This window comes from Echeneis naucrates, chromosome 11 (genome assembly GCF_900963305.1).
Source record: "Echeneis naucrates chromosome 11, fEcheNa1.1, whole genome shotgun sequence".
Taxonomy (NCBI): domain Eukaryota; kingdom Metazoa; phylum Chordata; class Actinopteri; order Carangiformes; family Echeneidae; genus Echeneis; species Echeneis naucrates.
In genome coordinates, this window is record NC_042521.1 from 14,460,528 (window position 1) to 14,485,200 (window position 24,673).

Below are 24,673 nucleotides of genomic sequence, written 5' to 3' on the forward strand. Positions count from 1 at the left end.
GCCTAGTTTTCCTGTAGACTTGCATATAGATTAATTTGTTCTCTACTGAAGCTCGACAGTTGTGTCTGCAGTTCTCTAGCTGACACAGCAGAGGGGAGGGCATTTGGAGGAGGAAGTTTAAATCACACAAATCCATTATGTATGTACATTTACCCTGAACGCTATTGAAAAATTAGGGGTTCAATGCTGGCATTGCTGTTGACACTGACAAGGACACAGATGAGCACAATGACTGAACCTGAGAACATTTTACTAACCACCTATTTCTGGCGCAGAGCCAATCATTTAATTTGCTGTGCTTTGGGGTAATAAAACATTTTAAACAGGAGGTTAAATGCTGTGAAAATGCTGGCTTGCATCAACTTGTTTAGTTTGTAGGCAAAGCACGAAGCTACTGCCCTGAGGTGTACCTCTTTACTAAATTGTTTTATTGGGCCAACCATTTTAATCTGCTGAATTATTCTGAACTACAGATTTTATTACTCCATGAAAAAGCAATAACTGATAAACTGTGACATTAACAGGAAGCAGGGACGTACTCCTTTCTGCGGGCTGACTTGCGTTTCTCCTCGTTTAGCTCATGGGCGGCATCCCTAAGCTTGACCTCGGACCCTGGAGCTGTAGGTGGGATGATGTCCAGCTGGAGATCTTTGCTCTGATTTGGAGAGAAATGGTCAAAGTGATATAAAGAGAAAGAAGTGAAGGATGTGATAATGTGACTGATCGGTGACTGACATGCTGCGTGTGTAAGCTGTACCGCTGAAACACATGACCACTTACTGCCTTGTTAGAGTCTGAGGAGATGCCCAGGGCTTTCTCTAGGCTGCAGCGGTACTTGTCCATGCGCAGGGAGAAGTCTCTGTACCGTTTGTCCACAGCCGTCACCCATTTCTTGATCTCACCAGCATGACTGTGGCCTTTCTCACAGAAGCCGTCAGCCAGCTGGATCAGCAGCTTCACACGTTCCTTAGTTTGCTGAAGAAAATCAACAAAGAGAGGGTGTTTACTTGCATATGCACGTATAAATGTATACACAAATATGACTGATGTGTGTTTGAGCCTAACCTTGGCTGTAATGTGGAAGTCCTCATGCTCCTTCAGCAGTTCCTGCGTGTGATGGATACTTGAGCCTGTGGAGGTGTGTGTTGACAGGTAAAACTCCCCAGTGTCGTGAATCCACTCCAGAGCCTAAACACACACAAAGAATACAGATTCTACAACCTTGTTTTGACTGTAATTGAATTTTGAATTCATTTTTGCATGTGTGCTTTTGTTTTTCTCACCTGTTTGGCACTGCGTTCGAACACCACATATTGCTGACACTGGTCCAGCCGTCGTTTCCTCATAGTCCAAAAGTGGAGAACACGATTCTCTCTCTGCAGCAGCTCATTGAGGATGTCTGAACACAAAACACAATCAGTATTCAGACGTTCAGCACTCATACAGCACGCACCTAGTTCAGCATTAAGCTTTCTTTCCTCTGGTCATGTTAGCAAGAGTAAAAGGGTTATTGGTTTTTCATAGCATGTTAGTATCTCAAGACAGATTTTTTTTTTCTTTTAAATCTTCATAAACAGGGATCCATACTAACTTCTTTACAAGTTATACCATTGTTGCCAACAATGCTAATTTTATAAACCATTTGTAGGTAAATATGTACAGGTAGGTGGACTGATTGAGCAAAAGAGAGAAAAAAATGTCCTAAAAAACACAACACAGTTCACGCTGAGCACCAAGACAGTATAATGAATAATAATCATGCAGTCCTCATAATGAACTTAACTCAGTATAAATTTAACTCTCCTTCCTTCTGTTCATAATGTATTGCTTTTAAAATAGTACATGCACAAATATCACTTATTTTAGTTCAACTCTATGAACTAGATATCTAGGTTCCAAAACTTTTTAGTCTGATGTACCAAAGCCATGATGAATAAATCTTTTTGTATGTGTTAATGTGTTCATTATTTAAAAATCTCAGTGTTCAGTACAATAGGTCAAATTTGCCAACTTATTAATTATAAGTATTAATTATTAATTATAGTATTCCAGCTGTGGTGTTTTCAGATACTGACTTTTAACCTGCTGTTCTGGTGCTTTGACGTGGCTCAGCATCCCAGGCATGTTGACACTGTTCCTGTGCATGTACTTGAGGAAAACGTCTGCATTTCTTCTGGCCAGAGTGCACGCCTGATTCAAAGATACACACATTGTAATCGCGTAACTTCAACTTTTGCTTTTGTACGATTCTAACTTTTAGGGCATGAGCTGACTTTAAGTACCTTCAGGAAAGCCTCCTTCTGCTCCAAGTGTTTACTGATCATGGGGGTGACATGATCTGTTTCACAGTTGGGTCCCAGTTTGTCAGCTCCTCCACACCAGTCTTCCTCTCTTTTATACTCCTGCTCCAGGCTCTCCAAAACACTGCACACCTGAGCAGACCAACACACTCAGCCATTTTTTTGTGGAACACAATGAATCGCGGCATTTTTCAGCCACAGAAAAACTAAGTTGAGTGTGGTCTCCTGCCTGTTCAGATGTCTTGTAAAAGGCCACAGAGGCATTGACCAATTTTAGTCGGTCCTCCATCTTCAGCATCAGCTGCTGCCAGTGGGAGGCCACGCTCTCAGCGCAGTCTCTGATCAGGTCCATGTCGTAATGGTTGGCCTGCAGGAGAGCCTCTGCCTTCTGCTGAACCTGCAGAGCACTCTGGTGCGTTTTCTGTAGAGAGGGAAGAATTGAAGAAGGGAGGAGGTTAAAATGATGAGATATAATGAGCAATTAGCAAATTAAAATCTCCCATCTCACTTTGTACAGAAACTATAATTGGGGGAAAAAAACCCATGGGTCAAAAAAAAAAAACTGTCTAACCTCAATGGCATGTTGAAACTGTTCATGCTCTCTCTGCAGCTGTTCAGCTTCCTGCAGGGAGCTGGCTGTTATTAGACCAGCATTTAGCATTGACTCCCCGTTACGAATCCAGCCGAGAACCTGGAGAAATGGCAAAAAGCTTTAATCATGTCTCTAAGTTTAGACTCTGTTATTTTAAGAACCTGCAGATATCCTGATGTACCGCAGTTGTACATCTTGGCCTGTGAGCAGTGCCTTGCTTTCCTACCTGTTTGACTTCAGCCTGCAGGTGTCTCAGCTGGACGCACTGCTCCAGGTGCCTGCGGTGCTGCTCAGCAGCCAAGTCCAGCTCTTGCTGTTTTTCGTGGAGGAACTCCAGCAGGTCCTGAACTCTTGTGGCCATGTCGACATCCCGGTCACACAGTAGCTCCACACCTTGAGGTAAGAAGCATGATCACATTAGCTCGGCCATGTGCAGTTAACCTCTGCCTACCTGCGAAATATGTTGCAAGACAACTTGAAAAAGTTTTATTGTTTCTAATAACTGCTTTGTGAATAATATCATTCCACTCTGATACACGTGATGTGATGTAACAGGTTCTTGTGGAGCTTTAGAGAGCACCTATTAGCATGTAAGATCACAGGTGAGTTATTATGGTTAGTGAGTGGGCGCCTCTCATCACAAACACTGACTGAATCTGACCCACCACACCTACACAGTATCAATATTAAACTAATGTTGCCAACAAAGAAATATGTGCAGCAGCAGTGAACAACTCATGTTCACTGCTGCTGTGTTTATCCTCAGCTAGATTATGACTGATGTGGCAAACAGATGGCAGTCAAACATTTCTTCACTTCACCACTTCATCCCTCACACTACACTTGAGATATGATAGATTCTGACAGAGTAGCATCACAGTAGGACAGATACACAACAACTGATTAAACTGAAAACACTGAGGGGACGTGACTGTACACTGTTCCAAAAAAAGTTTTTCTTTCAAAGAGCAGGTAGGTTAGGTTACTATATTCCAGAGCCCGGGGGCTGCACTCACCAGAGGCCTGGACCTCATTGACATACTGCAGCAGCTCCTGTCCCTGGTGGATGACATCAAAGGTGAGGTTGTTCATAGTCAGAGCCTTGTCAGCATGGTGCTGCAGTCGCTGCTCAGCCAGTGTCAGGTCCTCTGTGTCAAAATCATTCATCTGACCCGTCAGCTCCTCGTTCCATGACTCCAGGTCAGAGATGATCTGAGGAAAGGACAAAAAGATTGTATGTGTGCAAGGTCACACACATACACTTTGAATATTCATGGACAATGCTGTTGGGGAATTGGAATAGATTTTCCTTTTGAATTATAGTCACTGAAAAGTCAAAGTTTATCTTTCCCAGGGAGAATGATTGTCATTCTCATGCATTGTCGTGCAGCGCTAATGTGTACAGTTTTGCATGATATCATGACACGACAAAATGATATCATATGATACCAAAACATCTAGTCAGAAGGGAAGACTCTCATTCTGTTTCCTGACTTTGTACCAAGCTCAGGTTAAATATAATTTCATTACAATGGTTTAATGTCTTTGCGCCACCATTAGTTGCTCAAACGCACACTTATAACATATGTATAGTAACAAAAAACAGACAGGCTCCCCTAATCCCAAGCAGGCTCACATCAATGGCGTCCCTCTCAAAGATGCGAAGCTGCAGGAAGAGTTCCAGTTTGATCTTCCTCTCCTGGAAGAGTTCCTCCATCTGGGCCTGGGCCTCGTCCAGCTGCTGCAGGACACTCTCGATGTGGTTGATGGAGCTGTTGTGGGGTGTCTTGTTGCTGGAGATGGCAGAGTCCCTAGAATTGAAGCACAATTAAAAAATAAGCTGAAAGAGGCATTGCGCTTAAAACAACAGCTATAAAGTCACTGTTGGGCTCGATGCCATGTAAACTTAAAGCTGCTGCCTAGCTCAGCATCCAGCGGTTTATCTAGCTGTAATAAAGCAAACAAGCAGATTATAGAAGAGTTGTAATTTTGTTTTTATTTTCAGATAGTTGGTCAGTGATTACCAAATCATGATTGTAATTTTTGCTATATTTGTGCATGTAATTTCCACCCCTTCTTCCTTTCTTTTTAATCCTTTTTGTTTGTTTTTTTTAAATCATTTTCATTTCCTTTTTCATTTCAACTGAAAAAAAAAAAAAACACAACAACAAAAAAAATTACCTGCAGTTTTTCAGTTATGACCAACAAAGTGTTGGCCACTTTGCTCTTACATTTTAATAAAAACATTGGTTAAAGAATTAAATATCAACGTAATACACAAAAGTGAAGATAAATTTATCTACTGTTCTAAGGACACTGTATCATCAGATATCAACAGACTTTACATGTATTGATAGGTCAAAATAAGTACTCTTACAGACTTAAATGTTCATATTAATGTTGCTGCATTAATCCAAAGACCATTCTTAGCTGTTACCTTACTCATGAAATTTACATCTTGAAATCTTTATTTCTATTGCTCTAGAGCTGGCAGTTTGTTTATGGGAACTACAACTCTTAGCAACTACTTTTCATGAAATATGAAAAGCAGTTGTTAAACAGACAAGGACTGTTTAGTTTTGGTCTGTTTTTAAAACAACCTTCACAATCTGAAAAATATGTGAACCATTAAACGGCTTATCAAAACACTAAACTGAGTTTGAAAAATCCTTCTGAGATGTATTCATGTTATTCCATGGATTTGGATTTTGATTATGGTCTCCAGATATGAGATGTTTTTTCCTCATTTTATTTTCCATCTAAATAATTTTTGCTGAAAAGCTGAAAATGGCTTTTTTTCCTTACAACCACTAAAACCTATACATCTCAGCCATATACAAAGTCAGATAAAGGCTGAATGTAAAAAGGAAAAAATACATAATTTAAATAATAAAATTAATTAAATAAAAATAATAAATAACAATTTCTTGAACAGCTAGATGGGGCTGTAGAATCGGTGGCAAAATTTGCATCCAGGCTCAAACATTGAATTTTTCTTGGCTTTTTATAGAGCTCTAAGGCTCTGTTGGAGGGACATTCTCCCAGAGGTAGCCTGTTGATGCTGAGCAGCATACATGCTGCAAGGTGATCCCCAATTCATCTGAAAATGTAGTTAGCAGTTAAAACATCATGGCATCATCAATGCAATCAATTAGTTTGCTCACGCTCATGTGCCACTGAGTTGGCACCGGGCCTAATTAACCTAAACCACTGGTATGTTTTACGCAACGTTAGCTGGCTGTTAGCTTTGCGAATGTCTATTTAACTTCTAAAATCTATGATGAGTTAGCTTAAGCTAATAAGTACCTTTTCTTGGATAGGTTGCTGGTCTATTTTCCAGGAAACACTGACTAATGCTCATCGACCCCATTATGCTCATTACCAGATTGTGCTGTGAAGGTGGAGAAATGCGGCAACAACAACAAAAAAAAAAAGAAATATGAAGGAATGGTGTCCCACCACTCCTAAATGAATGTAGAGGTTAACAGTGCACAGGGTATACTGAAGGTGAGGAATACATGCATATCACAGTCTGACCACAAGGTTTTAAAGGTTAAAAGTAAAACAGGTCAAATAGACTCAGTTGGACACACAAGCTGGCAGAGACAGTGACAGATTCTGACTGGGTCCAGGTTGATTATTCAGCGTGACAGATGCACTCCCACTTAAACGCACATTCATGAACACACATACAAAGGTCTCCCTCTTTCTCACGCACTCACACAAGTAAAAGATGTGAATAGTTAAATTTGCCTCCTGGGGAGACTGCCACACAATTAGACAAGCATTTCTGAAAGCAGATTTATGTAAGAATTCACCGTGGAGCCAATACAGCAGAGAGAGAGAGAGAGAGAGAGAGAGAGGAAAACAGAGAGAGGAGAGGAAAAAAGGGCGGTGGATGAAGAGGGACTGGAACATCCTCTGTATAAAAATAGAACTGAAAAGTGAGGGTCAACTGCATCCATCTCTCCAACACCTCCTCCCATCCTTCTGTTTTTCAGTTTTCATGCATCTAATTTTTATCTTTTCAAAATTATCCTGACAGACTATTTCATTGCTTATATTTAGCTCCTTACCCTGCTTACACATTAAATCCAAATCTGTGCATGTCTCAGATACTCTGCCAGAGCTCCATTCAATGTCAATATTCCATGACACAGACTAAAAGAGATAGTTAAGGACATATATATATATATATATGTTTGAGGTATGCTTGAGGTTTGCTTTGTTTTACTCGATTTCTAGTTAGGCTGTGGTCAGATTCTGACTAAACCAGAAATGAATGCTGATTTAATATCCCTATCAGTTTTGTATTTTACATTTATTTTGAGCTTGAGAAAACAAGCTGTCAGTGCATCTAGAAAAATTAAGTCTCAAAAAATGGCTCAATAGTGTCCTTAGGAGCTTCATCGAAAGTTTATTGAAAGTTGTCTTCCATTCCATCGAATTGCTTTTTACAGAAAGCTACTGCTTAACCCTTTGCTATGGTTTCATTATTAGTCATGTGTGTTTCTCTCTACCTGAGCTGCTGGATGAGGTCCTCTCCTTCCTTGATGACATTGACAGTAACTTGCAGCGTGGTCTGTTGCTGCTGGCCGAAGCGTTTGATGAGATCTTGGACAGCCTCCACAGACTCTGCGTAAACGTCATCCAGCAATTCCTTCTGAAGCTCCTCAAGCCACGTCCACAGCTACAACAAAAATGTTGAAATATTGTATAAATTCATATATTTCAGTTACAGCACGGAGTGTTCTTAGACTTTGTTCATGTTTCTGTAAGTGTCATTCATATCTTATTTAGGTAGACTTGTGTGAAATTGAAAAATCTCTATTACGAAGCTGTGACAAATGATGTTTGACTTGCAACTAAGCCAACACTTGCACCTGTCTGTTTTCTCTCTCTTCTTTCTGTGACCACAAATTGTAGCTGCACCATTACATGTTAATATCCATTTCCTCTTTCTCTCACATTTATGAAAGCTGTTTCATGGTGGGCTACTGAGTTCCATTAATTAATTCCAATGAGTCTCTTACCAAACTTTATGGTCACAATTCAACCAACTGACCTCTGCTGACCTCCATTTAAAACTAATCCTAAATTTTATTTTATTTTTAAAGGCTGAGGATCAAAAATGTGCTCATTTCTGTGTAACTACCTGAAAGAAAACACAAAATGTATTTTCCATTTTATCTGATAATCATTTCCTTCTTGCTCAAAGAGCACTGTGAAAGCTCTCATCCACATAAACACACAGCCCACCATCCACTTCGGCATTACGTCATCCTCCCTACCTACCTCTTTGACGTGTGTGTGGAAGGCGACAGACATGTCCAGCAGAACTTTGCGCTGCTCCACACGGCGAACAAAGTCTTGGATTCGGTCTTCGAGCTGGTGGGCGGCCTGGTATATCTCCTCTGGGTCACACTCTCCTGTCTGGGCCAGCTGCTCAGCTGCCTCCAGGAGCTTGTCTGCATTCGTGTATGTGTTCTACATCGAGGCCGGAGGAACGAGAGAGATGGATTGGTCAAGGGAGACAATTCAAGCAAAAATGTATTTAACCTTGAAGATGAGCAGAGCGTGTGACAGCAAAGGCAGGGAGAAAACAGGATATGCAGAGGACACTGATAAAGCCAATGATAGTAGAGCTGCACAGAGATAACTAAAGCAAGAAAACACAGAGAAATATAGAAAGAGTGTGTGATGGTGAGAGAAAGAGGAAGAGAAAGATGCATAAAAAAATTCTTATATTAAAGCTGGGCTTTTAAAGGTTGATATTAATATCTTTGGTTTAAGACTGAGCAAACATTTCAGACAGGCATTTAATATCCAGCCTAAAGGGGAGCCTAAAGAACAAATCCCAGTATTTAAACTAAATGGCTTCGCAGTAAATTATATGGGAGAAATTTGTATTTTCTTACTACTTTTGCTGTTGTTGTTGGGTAAGGTGAAGCTAATTTGGATAATTTAATATTTGAGAAGTTTAGCATTTGACAGTGCATTACATTTCAACTTTTTTGTATCTAACATTGCTATTTGCACAGTAACTAGTAACTAAAAGCATCAAAGAAATACAGCAGAATGAAAATTAAAAATGTGGAATTATGGGATCATTTTAAAAGTTTTAAGCAGAAAAATAGGGGCTATGGCAAAAAGCGGCAAATCTTCTCTGTATATTGACATGGCAGTGTTTCATTAATAACTACGACCATTTTAAATTTTTTTTAGAGGAGTAAAGTCTCATATCCTCTTTCTAGTTATAATCTTATTGTCTGGTGTTGAAGTTGCTTTGCGTAAAACAACTTCACTCAACATTAAAACTGAACTTAAAAAATAGGTAAAACACAATATGATCCTAATTTGTACACCTGCATAAAAAAAGTTGTATCCATCTGATATTGTGGGATTACACAACATCAACAGATGACCCTGGTGGACAGTACAAGAGTCAGTAGAGAAGTGATCTACCTGTGCCACTTCCTCAAAGTCTTCATGCCGTTTCTGCAGAGCTCGGGCTCGGTGCAGGGACTTTCCAACTCCTGTGTGTTTGCTGAGAAAGGCCTCACCATGGTTTTCTATCCAGTCCAGCACCTGAGCAATGAGATCATAGGTCCAGAAAGTTAAGTACGTGCCTTAGAGTAAGAGGACACAAGGGGGCGCTCTAGGGTGGTAGTTAAGTCTTAAGTGCTGGTGAAAATTGTGTGAAAGAGTGCGAAAGAGAAGAGGATTGACCGATTATCAGTGTCTTTCAAGGTGGTGCACTGAGCCTTTCTGCTCATACTCTTCAGCCTGCTCCATGTCCTTCACAGCATTAATAGATAGAAACAGCATCTGCTTGGACATATGACCCAATTCAATTGCCATAGCAACTGTTGCCATGGCACCATTCTTAGGAAAGCCCAGGATTTTTTTTTAGGACAGTAAGCAATTGCATTATCATATTGGGCAGTTTGATAATACCATGCTCATTACAACTGCTTTCAGTCATTTATAATGCAGAGAGCATTTACATTTCAGGCATTTATCCAAGTTTCCTTCCACAGGAAGACATGATGGGTGCAGACGTAAGGTTCCAGCAACTTGCTCAAGGACATTTTGATAGGAAACATGGCTGCAACTGAGATCAAACCCTCTATTAAGAGTACAATCCTTCTACCCAGTAAGCTACCCTGCTATTTTCTGCTATTACTGTCTGACCCTCTTATGCTAGGCTGAAAAAATGAAATAAAATAAAAAATAAATATATAAATAATATGAAAAAAAAATGCTACAGTTTTATCCTTGAATTGGAACAAACCTGTTCATGCATATAAACAAAAACCTATAAGCAGAATGTTTGGTGGGTAAGTGTACCTGCTGGACGTCCTGCTGAAAGACGCAGAGCTGCAGACGTTGGTGCAGCCGCACTTTGCGGTGCTGCCAGATGTTTTCCAGCTGTCTCTGGTGGTGTAGCACCTCGTGGATGATGTCCAGGACGTGGTGCACCGCTTTTGAGTAGTTTGCTGATGCCGTCAATGAATCAGCACTGCCTGGGGTCAAAGGCCTCTGCAATTTATCCAACAGTGCTTTGCCATCTTGGCTCACCTGAAGAAAATTGATTGCACCCATTATTGACAGCTCCTACACTGACACAAATTAAAAAGAGAAATAATAACTGAAGGTATCACAAAGGGGGGATGAGAAACACAGAGTAGCTATATCTTGCACTGTGCAGTAATACTGTTAGCATTAATGCAGTCATTTAATTAAAATTACATTTGAAGTAGAGTTCAGCTTTACAGAACTGCAAAAGAGAAAGCTTTTTATTTTGCCTTTATGCTGTATTAAAATGCCTAAACTTCCTCTAATAAGCTTATTTCCCACTAATAGGCACAATTTACCACAGTGACTGTGTGAGTTAGCTTCTGATAACACAGAAAATATAACTGCAATTTTGAAACTTAAGTAACAATGTTATATGATATAGATGCAAATTCATTCAAGTTATCACATAAATAGGCATTGCTGCTGATCCTGATGAAAGAAACATGCATTCACTAATTTTTGCTTATTTTATACCTTCATAAGGATTAATTGTGAGCTTACCTCAGAGTAAGCAGCAGTGATGTGTTCATACAGGCCTTGGTGATGGTGAATGGCATCCTCAAGGTCTTGTAGCTCGGAGGGCAAATCCACCTCACCACATGCTTTACACCATGAGTCCACATTACTCATGTACTGCAGAGGGACAAAATGTATTCTTACATTTGTGCAAATTGATCCTCTGATGTAAAGTACTTGACATGAGACACATCATGAGATACTGGGGCTGTATAGATAGTTGTGCTCTCCGCGCAAGTCACATGTTAATCAGACATACGTTGGAGTGCATGAACTTGCCTGGGAGGCATTTTCTTTACTATTCCTGGACATAAAATGCAGGAATATCTTTGTGTGTTAATGAGCTCTCTTAAGACTATTTCAGAAGAATAATCTATGGCTGAATGTGCTGCTTATTGACCTGTGGCAACTTCTAAAAAGTATCTGTACCCACCTGCAGAAGGCAAGGCAAACAAAACAACTACTGAGTTTGCTCTCAAAAAGATAGCAAAAAGCTCAAGTGAAATCCATCTCATTAATGCCCTTGATAATGCCCTTGATCTCTCCCATGATAACTGGAATAAGATACAGTAGTGGAGCAAAGTTTTAAAACAAATATTCGGTGTATGAATGGAGGAGAAAAAAGCAGTGAAAACCTCAGGGGAAAAGGTTGTTCCTATTTCAGCTCTTAACCATGAAAGGCTGGCCTGGTGATGCCAATATTCCAGGTCAGAAAAGTCGTATCACCCATGCTCCCTTGTTGGGATTCTGTTTCTGTGCTTTTTCAGCCTATGAATCATTCCATAGTGGTCCAACTAATGAGCACAGACAGGAATAAACAGTAGGTAACAAATGCTTTACTTACATTGCGCATATAAATATGTTTATGCAAGGCACATGTGAGACCTTTATAGATTTAATGAAGCCATATGGGTATTTTACAACTAGGAGAGAGTATATGTGTGTCCATGTGCATACATTAAAAACACTGAAGGTGAAGACCTCAGTGAGGTTCACAGGGTTCCTCACGGGGATATTAAATCCAGTTCCGAAGAAGTCTAGCTTAGTTCAAAAACAATCTAGGAGGTAAGTGACTTTTATTTAATAGTAAGACTAAACTATAGATGAAATATTCCAGAGCAGTTAAGAATTATGCTTTTTTTTTCTCGATATTATGTGATATATAAATAATGAAAAGCATGACTCCTGCTTATCTCAGATTTTGTTCAGTGTTTCTTAGTATGAAATACATAGAAGACAGTTAGTTCCTGCAGTCAAATGAATAAAACTGTCTTATGGCTTTGATCTCCCGGAAGAATTTTTTGATGTTGTCAATGGCAAAAATGATGATGATGTAGCATTCCCTTAAAACTGCATATTATCTTTGCAGCACATTATCATGGTAGCAAAAATAAAGTCTTTGTCATGCATGGCTAGAAATTCTTGATTATATTCTTACATTTGCCAGCTCCTACTGGGAGATCCCAACAGGTATCCAGCATTTCTTCGGTAATTTTAAAAGGGAAAATGCCAAAGATTTGCTGATTTAAATTTTCAGTGAGGATGTATTGCACTTGTCTTTCTTAAATGTCAGTAAACTCAATATCACAGTTTATTAAAAAAAAAAAAAAAAAACAAACAAACAAAAAAAAAAAAAAACGCGCAGATAAAAACATGACTTCTCGGCTCTATAAACTAGTGAGAGACATTTCTCACATTTTATTCTGGCAGTTTATTTTTAATAATCTTTAGTTGCACTTAAATCTGTGTTGGTACATCCGTTTCCAACTCACCTGGTCACACTTCTGGTGGAAGCTAGCGGACATCTCCAGCAACGTGCTGCGTTCATCCAGTGCTGCAGCAAAGGCCTTCCACTCCTGCTCCAGCTGGCCTGAGATTTGCTTGATTTGCTGGGAGGCGTAATGGCCGGACTCCAGCAGCCGGTTACCAACTGACATGATGCGGTTGATATTTACGTACACATTCTGTGCAGGACACAGAGGAGAAGGGGATAAGAGTTAATTTTTAAAAAAGGGGATATGTAGAAATGGAAATGTCCGACAGATGAAGGAATGGGAGGAAAGGATGAAACTGAGCACTGTTTAAGTAAATCAGAGGGAGTGAGGCGAGGGGCTATCTGTGCGTCTGTTGCCATCATTTCTCATCCACACATAAACAACAGTTTCATAACAGTTATGTAAGGCTGGCTGTGGATAAAAGAATAGGATTACTGAATACCTGGTTGTGCTGATGCTAACACAGAAAACATGCAGTTCCAAACACCCAAACACAGTAGTAGAGGTTAACACTAAGTGCCCTATATGATAATAAAGTGGAGAGCAAGGACTTGATAATCCTTGAGGGCAAAAAAGCATTATGACAGTGTGAGTGTCTTACCATGCAATTCATAGCAAAGTGGTTGTGCTGGGTTTGCAGCTCTACAGCGTGGGGGTGGTTGTTGCCAATCTCTGTGTAGCCTGCCAGGAACAAACCCTTGTTGTGCATGATCCAGTCAAACATCTGAGGCATGGGGATGACAGACAAACAACCAGAGAAAACATAAAAAAAAAAAGTTAGTTGGCCTAATAAAAACAAATACACACAAGGTACAGGCGCACTTTCACACATCATTGCAAAAGGAGGTAAAAACAAACAGCTGCCACTTAACTTGTGGATGGACCAGAGTGTGTATGTTTGTGTAGTGTTGCAGTTTACTCATAGTTGTCATCCTCCCAGGCCAGAATACAGAGAGATGGACTGCTTCTGTAGTAGCCTCTCAGGCTCTTGTAGAGAACAACTTGTGGCCTATGGTGTCCTAGCAACAAGCTCCTACTACTGCAGTGTATCCAAGACTGCAGCTCTCGCTCCCATTGCTGCAACCTGCTATTTTATTCCACTCACTCAAACATGGATCTCTGAATTTCTCTCCCCATCTCCTTCTACTTTGTGCCGCAGCTGTCATTACCTGGGTGGAAATCAGACTAGGTAGCTGTGTATGTGCAGATGCAATACTCCACTTGAGTATGTGGTGGAGGGCGAAGCCACTTAGTTTTTATCTCCTGTTTTATTTGTGAAATTAAGTTGAAGCTGCTGTTGGAAGGGCAAATTAAAAAGGACATGAATTTAAACAGAGCATAAATCAATGCTTCTCTCTGGGTGTAATTATGTTTTTGATTCTATCAGCAGTTGTCTGCCCTGCAGCAATTGCCAGCTGTGGTATGGATTATCACTGTTTATACTGTGGAACACCCATGCTGCCTTCATGCACCGACCTTCTCTGCATCCTGCTCGAACAGACGGAGCTGGAAGCATTGGTCCAGCTGGAGCTTGCGGACATGCCATGCCTGGTGGAGGTGCTGCCGAGTTGAGTGCAGCTTGTCCAGCAGCTGGGTGATCCGGGGCACCAGGCCCTGGGTGTCAGCGTTGCAGACTCCACTGCCACTACTGCTGCTACCACCACTGCCGCTGCTGCCATTACGGTTGGAGAAAGACTCACTGCTCTGGATGCGCTGCAGCAACCTGGAGGTGGATTTAATATGGGGTTTGATTTCTGGTTTGTATTACTCATATCCGTGTTATGTTTTCTAAAAGAGGAAAGTTTTAAGTCCTCTTTGATGTGAAATATGTTAAATGAGATAGACTAACATCACATCAACAGAAGTAAGACAGAAAGTAAGACACAAATGTTCCATAATGATAATTTTACATTATATTTTTGTACTTAGTTTCATACATATGAGCAAAGTCTTTTATGTTTCTCCACATCTTCCTCAAACTGTTCCTTGATGTGACAAATAAAGTAAGCTTCACCTGAACGGAATTAACATTTAAATTTGAAGTTGACAGGAATTTCATGCAATTGGCTGCGCAAGAATAGCTTTTGAAGACTGTAGAACAGCAGTCAACATGTGAGGCACAAAAAGAGATAAGCTGAGAGAAAGAAGGAATAAGAAGCAGAAAAGGAAAACTTTGACCACAAGCTAGCCTCTGGCCTCTTATCTAGCCACCTTTAGTCACAATTTGACCAATAAACAGAAGCTTGAAGTGCTTGTTCACCTCTGTCCCTCAGTATCCAGCTCCTCTATCGGAGCTTTTATAACTTTCTTCTTCAGGGTGGCATGCTCTTCTATCATCCTTCTGGCTCCCTCCAAGTCTTGGGGAAAATCTTTCCTCGACACAGTTTCTTGCATCTCTTCCAGTCGGGCTAGCATCTGGGTGGCATGACCGGAGAACTCCTCGAACGCCACACGCACCTGCACACAGTAAAATTAATCTGACTATATTTCAGTAAGTCAGTCATTTCTTTTCTTCTCTAGGTATTTTTTTGCAGTGTCCTGTCTTGTCATCTGCTTGTTGACTATGGTTCTTTTTCTTCTGAATGTTACTTGGGATTTCAGGAATTTTAGGATATATATATACAGATCACGTACACAGCCTCAAATGGCTGAATGGGTGGGCAATCTGACCTCTATCCACTCCTCGTGGTTGTAGTCCAGACTGCCATCGAAATCCGCCGTCAGCTGGGAAGGGTCCACAACCTTTGTCAGACCCTCTAGCGACACCATGGTGGTCTAAAACAAGAGAGATAAAAGTAAAATGTTTCTGAGATGAAAAGGCAGAACATCCCAGTAGCTCACCAAGCAATGAGCACGACATCAGGGTTTAGAGCTGGCCTTTAAAACCAGTCAGTGGCCCTTTGGTGCATCTCTTCCCCTGTTTTTCTGTGTCCCTCACTTTCCTGTCTCTTGTCTGTTAGTGGCTAAAAGTAAAATATGCCTGAAAGAAAAAAAAACAACAACAAACAAACAAAGAAAAAACCCCAAAACAATAGAATTAAAGTAGATTTATGTTAATGTCATTTAGTTCAGAGCTAATTTCCCATCTTTCCCCATTCCTCCTTATGTGTTATGCTGTTTAAAATGTTTTTATTTAGAACAGATATGACCAACCCGTAGCTCCAAAATACTGGGAACAGAGACTTTTTTCAAATTACAGCAGGTTCAGAGATTCAGAGATATGATTTTTAGCAGACACCATGAAATTTATCACATAACACATCAATAACAGCATGTCAGCACATTTTATCTTCTTTCTCTCGATTAAATTCAGCACAGCTGCATTGCATTATAAAACTGCCGTGTTTTCTTCTGTTACTTGCAAAATGAAAGACCTTGGCACAGATTTGCTTCGATCTGGTTCTCCTTCCCTTTGCAGTGAAATGAAAATAAAAGTCCTTGCTTCACAACAACTGCATATTACAATATCAATTTCAGAGATCCAGGGAGGAAATGTCTCCCTGCTTGGTTTCAATGCCTCTGTGCTTCTGCTAAGCCACCTCCGCACAACACCCCCACACACATGTCCAGAGATGGATGGAGACAGAACGATCGCTAGATCGCTTTGTGTAGGCCAAACAATGCAGACACACTGTTGTCCTTGGGTAAAAAGCCACTGTGGCTCTTGCCAGGAGAAAATACTGACACTACGTTGTTCACTATTGTTGTTCAAGTTAATTGATTTGTGCTTTGTCAAGTTTGTTCAAGTAATATTTAGCAGTCAACTCTCATTGCCATGCCTCACTGCCCCTTTTCTTTATGCCTAAATTCGACAGGAAGGGCGCTAAGAGGAGAACGACAAGAAATCTACCCTCCACGTTTCATTTTTACAAAGCGAGCAGATAATTATTGATGCACATGCACAAACACATGCTTAGTGTTATTGTTGAAAATTTTGCACATGCGAACATGCAAACCCTTACAGGATGACAAATGCGTCATCCTGGCAATAGTCACATTTATGTAGGATGGAGATGAAAACTTACATTTTCAGAAATCATAAATATAAAATGAATACATACAGCATGTATGAGATCAGGTGGTGATAAGCAGGCATATATGCACTGTATTCAGTCAACGAAAGACAAGGTAGCCGATGATAATTGTAGCTAGCCCTATGACATCTGGTTATTAATAATGTGGCAACATCAAACAACTGTGTGTAAAAACCTGAGCATTTGGAGCAATTTCCACACCAGTGTGTTCACTCAACTAGCTGTAATAAGGCACCAAAGGGAAACAATTATAATACAGACAATTATATGATATAACAGTATATAACCTAACCTATAATCAAGCACACTTTGCACTACTGTGAATGAAAGGCTTATCGTTATCACAGTGATCTAGTTTCTCTAATGACAGATCAAACAGGAAGGTGGGAAATAGTTTTCGAGGCCTCATTTAACCCATGCTCTGAGATTTTCAAAGCAAGCACACCAATGTGCATTTTTCTTCCAGTTTATAACTATGAAATAGTCAGAATGTTAAAATCTGCCCGTTCTTCTGAATATATCCATAAATTAGCTGTGAGAATGCTCTCTAATGCTTGAATGACAGCATCACAAACACTTGGCCTTGTGATTTTGCTGTGTTTAGTTTTTTTTTTCTTGTTGAGTATGATGACATTTCTCCCATGGTAGACAGCTGGCGGTTGATGTATACATCCAAAGCCAGAAGGGGAGGAAAATAATGAAAAATGAGCAGTTAGGGGGCGGGTGAAGAGGGAGGCGGGTGCAGCAGTCGACATCACAGATCAGCTGATGGCAAATGGAGGGAAAATGATTTTCACCTTTTGTAACACAGCTTCAAATCGCGCAAGATATAAAAGGGCACAGATTTCTCTATATTTGTGGGATTTTAAAATGTACAACAGCATGCTGAATGTGCAGGGTCAAATATGATTTGATATTTGCTTTGACTGTATCAAGCATCAATGTGATCCACATTTTTTTTTCCTTTTTGCTCTGGCATTTCATTTTGTATCATTGTGCACATGTGGGCCCCCTCTATCTACAGGTTTAAAACCACGTCAACAACTTTTTTTGACCAAGTGGCAGCCACAGAGTAGATGAGCTTCACAATTGTAACGAATGCAGCACAGCATAGATGACCAGCAGGCTTCTGTTGTCTCACCTCGAATTCGAACTTGGAGCTGCCGAAGTTGGTCCTCTGCTTCTGCCAGAAGTTGTCTGGTTTAATGATGAGGGCGATGTGGATGCAGGACGGAAACGACTCCTGCAGGATCTTCAGCAGAGGCTTGATGCTGTCCCACTTGGAGCCACGCATATCAACGATGACTGTGAAGCCATGTTTACACACCTCCTCGCTGCGAATGGATGGGGATCGAGGTCAGCGAGAGTGGGAGGAATTAAAGAGAAGAGAGGAGGACGAGGAGGAGAGGAGGAGGGATGTGAGACAGGGAGGGAGGGGCGGAGAGAGATTGGAGAGTATAATCCAGTGAGAGAGAGAGGAGACAGATGACAGGCGTGGGAAAGGATGAGAGAGGGATGATGGAGTGGAAAGAGAGAGAAGAGGGTGATAGAAAGGAAAACAGAAAAAAATGATGAAGAGAAGGAAAAACAATCAGAAAGAGTGAGATGACGCATTTTCTATACTGTGGGAAGCCTGCGCAACAAACAACCTCCCACCCACCCACGCACCCACAGACACCCACACCCACACAGAAATCGGCGACGAATGACTCACAAACGTGTGCATAAAAAGACAAAGACAAATCAGCACATTTGTGCATCAGCTGCCTCAAGTCCCTGTGGTGTTCTCTACAGGCTGACATCATTATCACAGAACACACATCAACTACACTGACTCACCTGAAACTACAATCATTGCTATCACTTTGGCTTCATCCATTGAGTCTTTGCCACATGAAATTCTAATTCATAGCTTCTTGACCTTCTCCAATTAGACAGATACAATACGCCTCCATTCTCTTTGAACATCATCATAAATATTGTTTAGACATCTTTCTCTCACTGCATTTCCAAATGCTTCATCCTCTTCCAACCTTTCTCTCTGTCCGTAACAGCCTGTTACAGAAGCTGGCCAGTGTGCACCAGCGTGCAGATGCTGCCTTTCCCAAAAATAGAACACCTGGTCACCAAAAACCACACGGTTCAGAGATGAAGCGTGATGGCAGTGAGGACTGAAGGCTTACAGGACAATATGAAGTCAAAAGAAGGAGACTTAACCGGGAATTTACTGACATTTTAAACCATGCAGGGAGAATGTGATGACAGACTTAGAGGCGGATGAGAGTAGATAGAGAGAAGCTCGGTTGAGGGCAGAGAAGTGTGCAGATTAAAGAGAAATAACAGAGATGGAGAGGAGAGATGCTTTACCTGCGAGGTGAGGAGCAACTCGTCCACAGTAACTGCTGCTGCTGCACTGCCTCAGCTACTGCGACACTTTGTTTTGCTTTCACACACACACACACACACGCGCGCGCACTTGCTCGTTTGCTCCCTCACTCGCTCGCTCACACACACCTCCTCACACATGCGCACTGTCGCTGTCTGTTTTAATCCACCCTCCCTCCCTCCCTCTCCCTGCTTTCTCCCTCATCTTCCTTCCCTCATTTCTTTTTCTGTTATGCATCACCCTTTTAGCTGAGGCTTCCCTCTCCATCTCAGCATTTCACTATGCCTCTAAAAATGATTTTTTTTTTTTGGCAGCAAAGATGTTGCTGCAGCCTAGATGCTATTCTCTTTCTCTCTGGCCTCTCACATGTTCCTCTCAGCTCCCTCACGTGTTGGCTTAGAGAGGCTCATCCACTTGCTCTGGGTGCTCATACGTTTCAACACATTGCCTATCCTTCTCTTTGAAAATACAAGAACGCACACTTCACACAAATCACATCGCAGAGTAAATTTAAGGAATTGGTAACCTGGGGATGCCGGCAAGGTAGGCGATCAGTCTCCTCAGGTCATCCGTTCGTATTCTATCATGATTGCTGCGTGATGGAAACGTTAACACTGGACCACCGCGTCTGTCTCTGCCACCTGAAGTGATGCGTGCACACACACACACACACACAAAAAACACATGCATGCAGAGTGCTTCATTAGGAACATGACAGAAATTATTGGAGGGTATTTAAATTGCCTCGTGTCAAGTTGTAGTAAACCCACTTACACAAAATTTTCATATATTTCAATTCAGAATGTTGCATGAAACAGAGCAAATAGTAAATCAAATCAATCGTATGTGTCCTACCAACACCAATAATACACAGTAATAATACATACTTTCTACTTTGATATCTTTTATACTCCAGCCAGGTTCTTGCTTATTTAAAAGTATGTATGTAAACATACCCCATACATTAGAAAGTTTGCTAATCTAATAAATTAATTTTAGGTTAAATGTGAGCTGCCGAGCATGCTAAATTAAAAGCTGCTGGTGAGACATATAGCATAACATCTATTTGATTTACTATTCACTGTGCTGAAAGTCCATAGAGAATGTGCTCATAATAAGAAGCAGAGACTCAGAAATCATGACAGAGAATAATTAACATGAGGAATAATTTAGCTAAAATTCCCAAAGAATCTTCATCATTTGAAATACAACATTTAACAAGGAAACTACTGCATCTATGTTCAAGCGCACTGCAGGAAAAGTCAGAGAGTCTCCAATGACAAAAGATACATCAGCTGAGAAATGTCAACATCTGTACAAAGTTTTGCGCTAATCCATTGTGTAGATGTTAAGATAATCCATTTGGTACTTTTGACCTGCTGGTGGCAGTAAATTAAAGGTCAAAGGATTACCAAAGACAGCAGCATTCAACCTCCAGTGATCATGAATGTCTGTACAAACTGGAATAGCAAATAGCTACTGATATCTATAAGTTTGGCCTGAGCTGTGCTGCTAACGTGGTTAAACTGATACATACATTCAAATTTCAAAAGATTGGTTTAATCCAGACCGAGTGGCAAGCAACTAAGGCATTACCTACTGTATTGGTTTTTGAACTCCTGTTTTTAAATTCAGTTTGTAAATTGGCTGTAGCCATGTGGTATTTGTTTTTTTGTTTTTTAATTAGAAGAAACCATATTTGGAGTTGAAGGTGGAGCTTGGGGAGAGTGAGGACTGGCTCTGACATGCTCTGTACTGTATCCCAATTGCGTAGTACACTGTCAATCAGTAGCCACACCCGAATGCATACCCTGCTTTACAGTCTAATTTTCTCTAAATGGACTTGAAACTAGAGACTGGAGCCATAAACTCATTAAGAAAATGTTTACTGAGGCAATAAATCAAGTACAGTACCTTTTTTACACAGACTTATTTACAACCTGTCTTCTTTTGATTTCTTTTTACAGTGGAGGTGGAGGTTTAAGGCTCTTCAACATTGGCTTTATTTTACGGCTCTAGCACCTATGTCTATGTCCTAGAATACACAGGAATTGTTCCTGTTTACTTTAATTTTGCATTGTGTGCATTTTTTGCACATTTGACCTTTTGCTTGTTTACAATATTACTGTCTTCTAATGCCTCATGGCATAATAGGGTAGCAGCATGGTGACATAGTTGTTAGTGCTGGTGCGCTACAAAAAGAATGTTGCGGTTCAGTTATGCGGTTTCCGGGTCTGGGGCCTTTCTGTGCAGAGTTTGGATGTTCTCCCTGTGCTTGCTGGGGTTTCCTCCCATCATCCAAAAACATCATGTTTGGGTTAACTGGTGACTCTAAAGTGTCTGTAGGCCTGAGTGTGCGTGTGAGTGGTTGTTGGTCTCTGTCTGTCTCTGTGTTTTGGCCTTGTGATGGACTGGTGACCTGTCCCGGGTACACCCCACCCTATGCCAATGTGAGCTGGGATTAGCTCCAGCAACCCCTGCAACCCAGAAACGGATAAAAAGCAGTAAAAGATGGATGAATGAATAATACAATAACAATAATAATGATAATGACAATAACTCAGACCAGTTGCAGTAGCACAGAGCTACTTTACTCACGTGGGAACTTGTAAACACAGGCTGACTGCGCTCAGGCCTCAAATTAGTGAGTTCAGTTGGGTTGCTGCGTGCCCGTAGGCTCAACCCAGTTGCACAGAAGAGAAAATCAAACGCTCACGTGGCAAGCAGAGAAACATGAGTGCAGACGAACATGGCCGATTTATTAAGGGGCCAGATCTGGGATAATAAGCTTAGCTCATTTAGCCTCCTTTTCACCGGCCGTTCCTCCTCTACCTCCCTCCCTCCTTCATTTCAAAGCCAATTATTCCAACAGCAACTACTAAGGGATGCAGCAGCTGACAGTAAGTCATCTCCATGTTAACGCCGCTCAGTCTCTCCTTTTCTCTCAATTTCTATCTGTTTGTCTGAGTCATTGTCCTCATCATTGTGTTTCTGCTTGTGACCTTTGCTTCACGCGCAAAGAAACCCGAAAGGAGTCAGAATATGGAGTGCACACACACATGCACGTTTTACACTTTGTTACATTTGGTCCTGCTGCAATTTTTGCTATATGCGGGTTTTTCCAATGCATCTGCCTGCACATGAATACATGTAATGATAGCACACTTTTTCTCTCTCTCTCACTCACACACACAGACACACACACACGTACAAACTGAATAATGTGTTTTTGTGTGTTGTACAAATAATCCTGCTGGATGTTCTTGGCAGTCCATATCTCCAGCTCGGCCTCCTGCGAGTTTTCCCTGGCACGACTCAAGCATGTGTGTGTGCAGAAGTGTCAGTTTGTGTGTATCGGAATGGAGCAAAGACACAGGCAGCTGTAGCTCTCTATTCTGATACTGACAAACCAATGGATGTCTTTTTGAGTTTCATGTGGTGACTATGTGTACATTAATGAGTGTATAGAAGCACATAGGATTAAATGTCTGGGTCTCAAAGTCACCCCTTGAGTTTTTGCAGGCAGTTTAAGGGTTAGGGACTTATTATTTTTGAATATAGGTGCATGTGTGTGCGTGCGCACAAGAGAGAGAGAGCAAGACACAGAGAGAGAGAAAGACTCTGCATTTAAATTTGTGAATGTGCACACTGGAGGTTATATGTCTGTGTAAACTAAGGGCTGTACTTCATGTTTCATTAGCCTTGTCTGCCATGATCAGACAGCCAGGGTTGGCTGGTTGGGTTGGGTTGGTGATACCACACACACACACACACACACACACACACACACACACACACACTCTTACCTGACAAAAAGGCAACTTTTTCCTTGAGGATGGGGAGCACCTCCATTGCTCTCATCTCCTCATTTCTCCGGAAACCTGGATGAAGAGAAACAATGGAAAGAGAGGAAAAGACACCACTCAGATTAAAATGAAGAGGGGGAGAAAAAAAAACAAAACAAAACAATTTTTTTGGAATCTGAGATCTGCAACTTTTAAACGCATGGGATTGAGTCCCATTTCAGATTGCTTGCATCATGAGGAAAAAGTCTCTCCCACACACAGTCACTCACTCTCACTCACACACATACGAGCTCAGAGAGGAAGCACAGGCTGTGGTTGGACAGTAATGGTAAGACAAAGAGAGGCCAAATTCTGGGAAAGTTCAGAGGAAACAAAGAACTGTTGTAGCTATTTAGAGCCCATTAACTGCAGTTCAATCTTATCACCATAAAATACTGAAGATATTAAGAGGATTCCCACATCTTGAATAGCTGAATGCTCAGATCTATCCGTATGTGCTGAATAGAGAGTTAATGAGACCACCTCTGTGAGACTTTACCTAGGCACATCAGTGTTTTGAGATGCATGCCGACATTAGCAAACTAGCATAAAAACATTTACCACGTTAATCGTCAACAGTTGTTATAGATTGAATGGAAATGCAGCGGTTTCAGTGGTAATAAAACAACACTGGGCAATTTAAGGTTTCAGGGTACATCAAAGTTATTGAAGTTAATCTTGATGTGACCGTGCACGTCTGCACCAGATATCATTGCTGTCTATCCAATAGTTCATGAGACGTATTCCATAAAGCCACAAATGTCTTGGGACCAGCAAGGTGATTGTTTAGGACAAATGTCTGTACAGAATGGAAAACCATGGACTGACCGAACAAATAATTTAGGAATAACATCAGCTTCTATTCAATACATTTTCTTGTCAATGGCTAAATCCATGACAGAAATTGAGACATCTCAGCTTAGAAAATTTCCCTCCACTTACTATACAAGCTGCATTCAGAAGATTTTCTAAATAGTACTATTAGACTATTACGCCAACAAACTGTCAGCTGGGGAAATTAGTATAAATGAAGTTACTTTATCCATTTAAATGCATTTAAACTTCTTTTTCATGACATTTTCCTGAAAATCAAAGGTCTACTACGACGTGCACATATTCACGAATGAATCACACAATAGCGGCTTAAACTCCAGTTGCTTTATAAAAGGTTTAATCACCACTGGCTCTCTAATAACTGTAGCTTATTCTTTGGAACAGTCTCTTGATATAACAAGACTGATGTGTTTTTCATATTGGTTTATCTGGAATAAAGTGAAGACGTTGACAGTAGGCCTGAGAATTCATTCAAAAAAATAGGAAAAATGGAAAAGAAAGCCACAGCAACAGTCTGAACTATAAACTACTGGCCTATAAATGTCAAACTGGATCTCAGGGGTGTGGTAATGCCAAAGATGCCCCCCAGGTGCTGTTCATATTCTGTCTGAACTGAATGGATGAGTATCTGGAGATATTCAATCAGTGAAAACTTGTTCAAACAGCTCCTAAGTATAGACACACAATTCCCTCAAGTGATTAAAGTCACATCTAAGATTCAACACACATGCAGGTGGACAGAATGGCCCCAGATTTTGTCCTCCAGACAAGGCAGAGGTCTGATTTCTGTGAGTGATGACCCAGACGAGT

The 24,673-nt window shown here is 40.9% G+C and overlaps 1 protein-coding gene across 1 annotated transcript in view; it reads right to left on the reverse strand.

Annotated features, from left to right (window-relative positions):
* The window catches only part of trioa (trio Rho guanine nucleotide exchange factor a), a 68,508-nt gene that overhangs the window by 18,160 nt on the left and 25,675 nt on the right, over nucleotides 1-24,673 (reverse strand). Inside the window, exons 3-26 of the mRNA XM_029514989.1 lie at nucleotides 22,991-23,065; nucleotides 19,711-19,825; nucleotides 17,940-18,132; nucleotides 15,435-15,539; nucleotides 15,025-15,221; nucleotides 14,241-14,487; nucleotides 13,366-13,488; nucleotides 12,762-12,953; nucleotides 10,975-11,106; nucleotides 10,243-10,473; nucleotides 9,358-9,480; nucleotides 8,188-8,379; nucleotides 7,413-7,582; nucleotides 4,529-4,703; nucleotides 3,909-4,104; nucleotides 3,119-3,285; nucleotides 2,872-2,991; nucleotides 2,530-2,721; nucleotides 2,283-2,432; nucleotides 2,076-2,190; nucleotides 1,284-1,399; nucleotides 1,066-1,188; nucleotides 781-975; nucleotides 540-655 (exon numbers count right to left, since the gene is read on the reverse strand). Of these exons, the coding sequence (XP_029370849.1) occupies nucleotides 540-655; nucleotides 781-975; nucleotides 1,066-1,188; nucleotides 1,284-1,399; nucleotides 2,076-2,190; nucleotides 2,283-2,432; nucleotides 2,530-2,721; nucleotides 2,872-2,991; nucleotides 3,119-3,285; nucleotides 3,909-4,104; nucleotides 4,529-4,703; nucleotides 7,413-7,582; nucleotides 8,188-8,379; nucleotides 9,358-9,480; nucleotides 10,243-10,473; nucleotides 10,975-11,106; nucleotides 12,762-12,953; nucleotides 13,366-13,488; nucleotides 14,241-14,487; nucleotides 15,025-15,221; nucleotides 15,435-15,539; nucleotides 17,940-18,132; nucleotides 19,711-19,825; nucleotides 22,991-23,065 (3,760 nt within the window). The remainder of the gene's footprint in view (nucleotides 1-539; nucleotides 656-780; nucleotides 976-1,065; nucleotides 1,189-1,283; nucleotides 1,400-2,075; nucleotides 2,191-2,282; nucleotides 2,433-2,529; nucleotides 2,722-2,871; nucleotides 2,992-3,118; nucleotides 3,286-3,908; nucleotides 4,105-4,528; nucleotides 4,704-7,412; nucleotides 7,583-8,187; nucleotides 8,380-9,357; nucleotides 9,481-10,242; nucleotides 10,474-10,974; nucleotides 11,107-12,761; nucleotides 12,954-13,365; nucleotides 13,489-14,240; nucleotides 14,488-15,024; nucleotides 15,222-15,434; nucleotides 15,540-17,939; nucleotides 18,133-19,710; nucleotides 19,826-22,990; nucleotides 23,066-24,673) is intronic.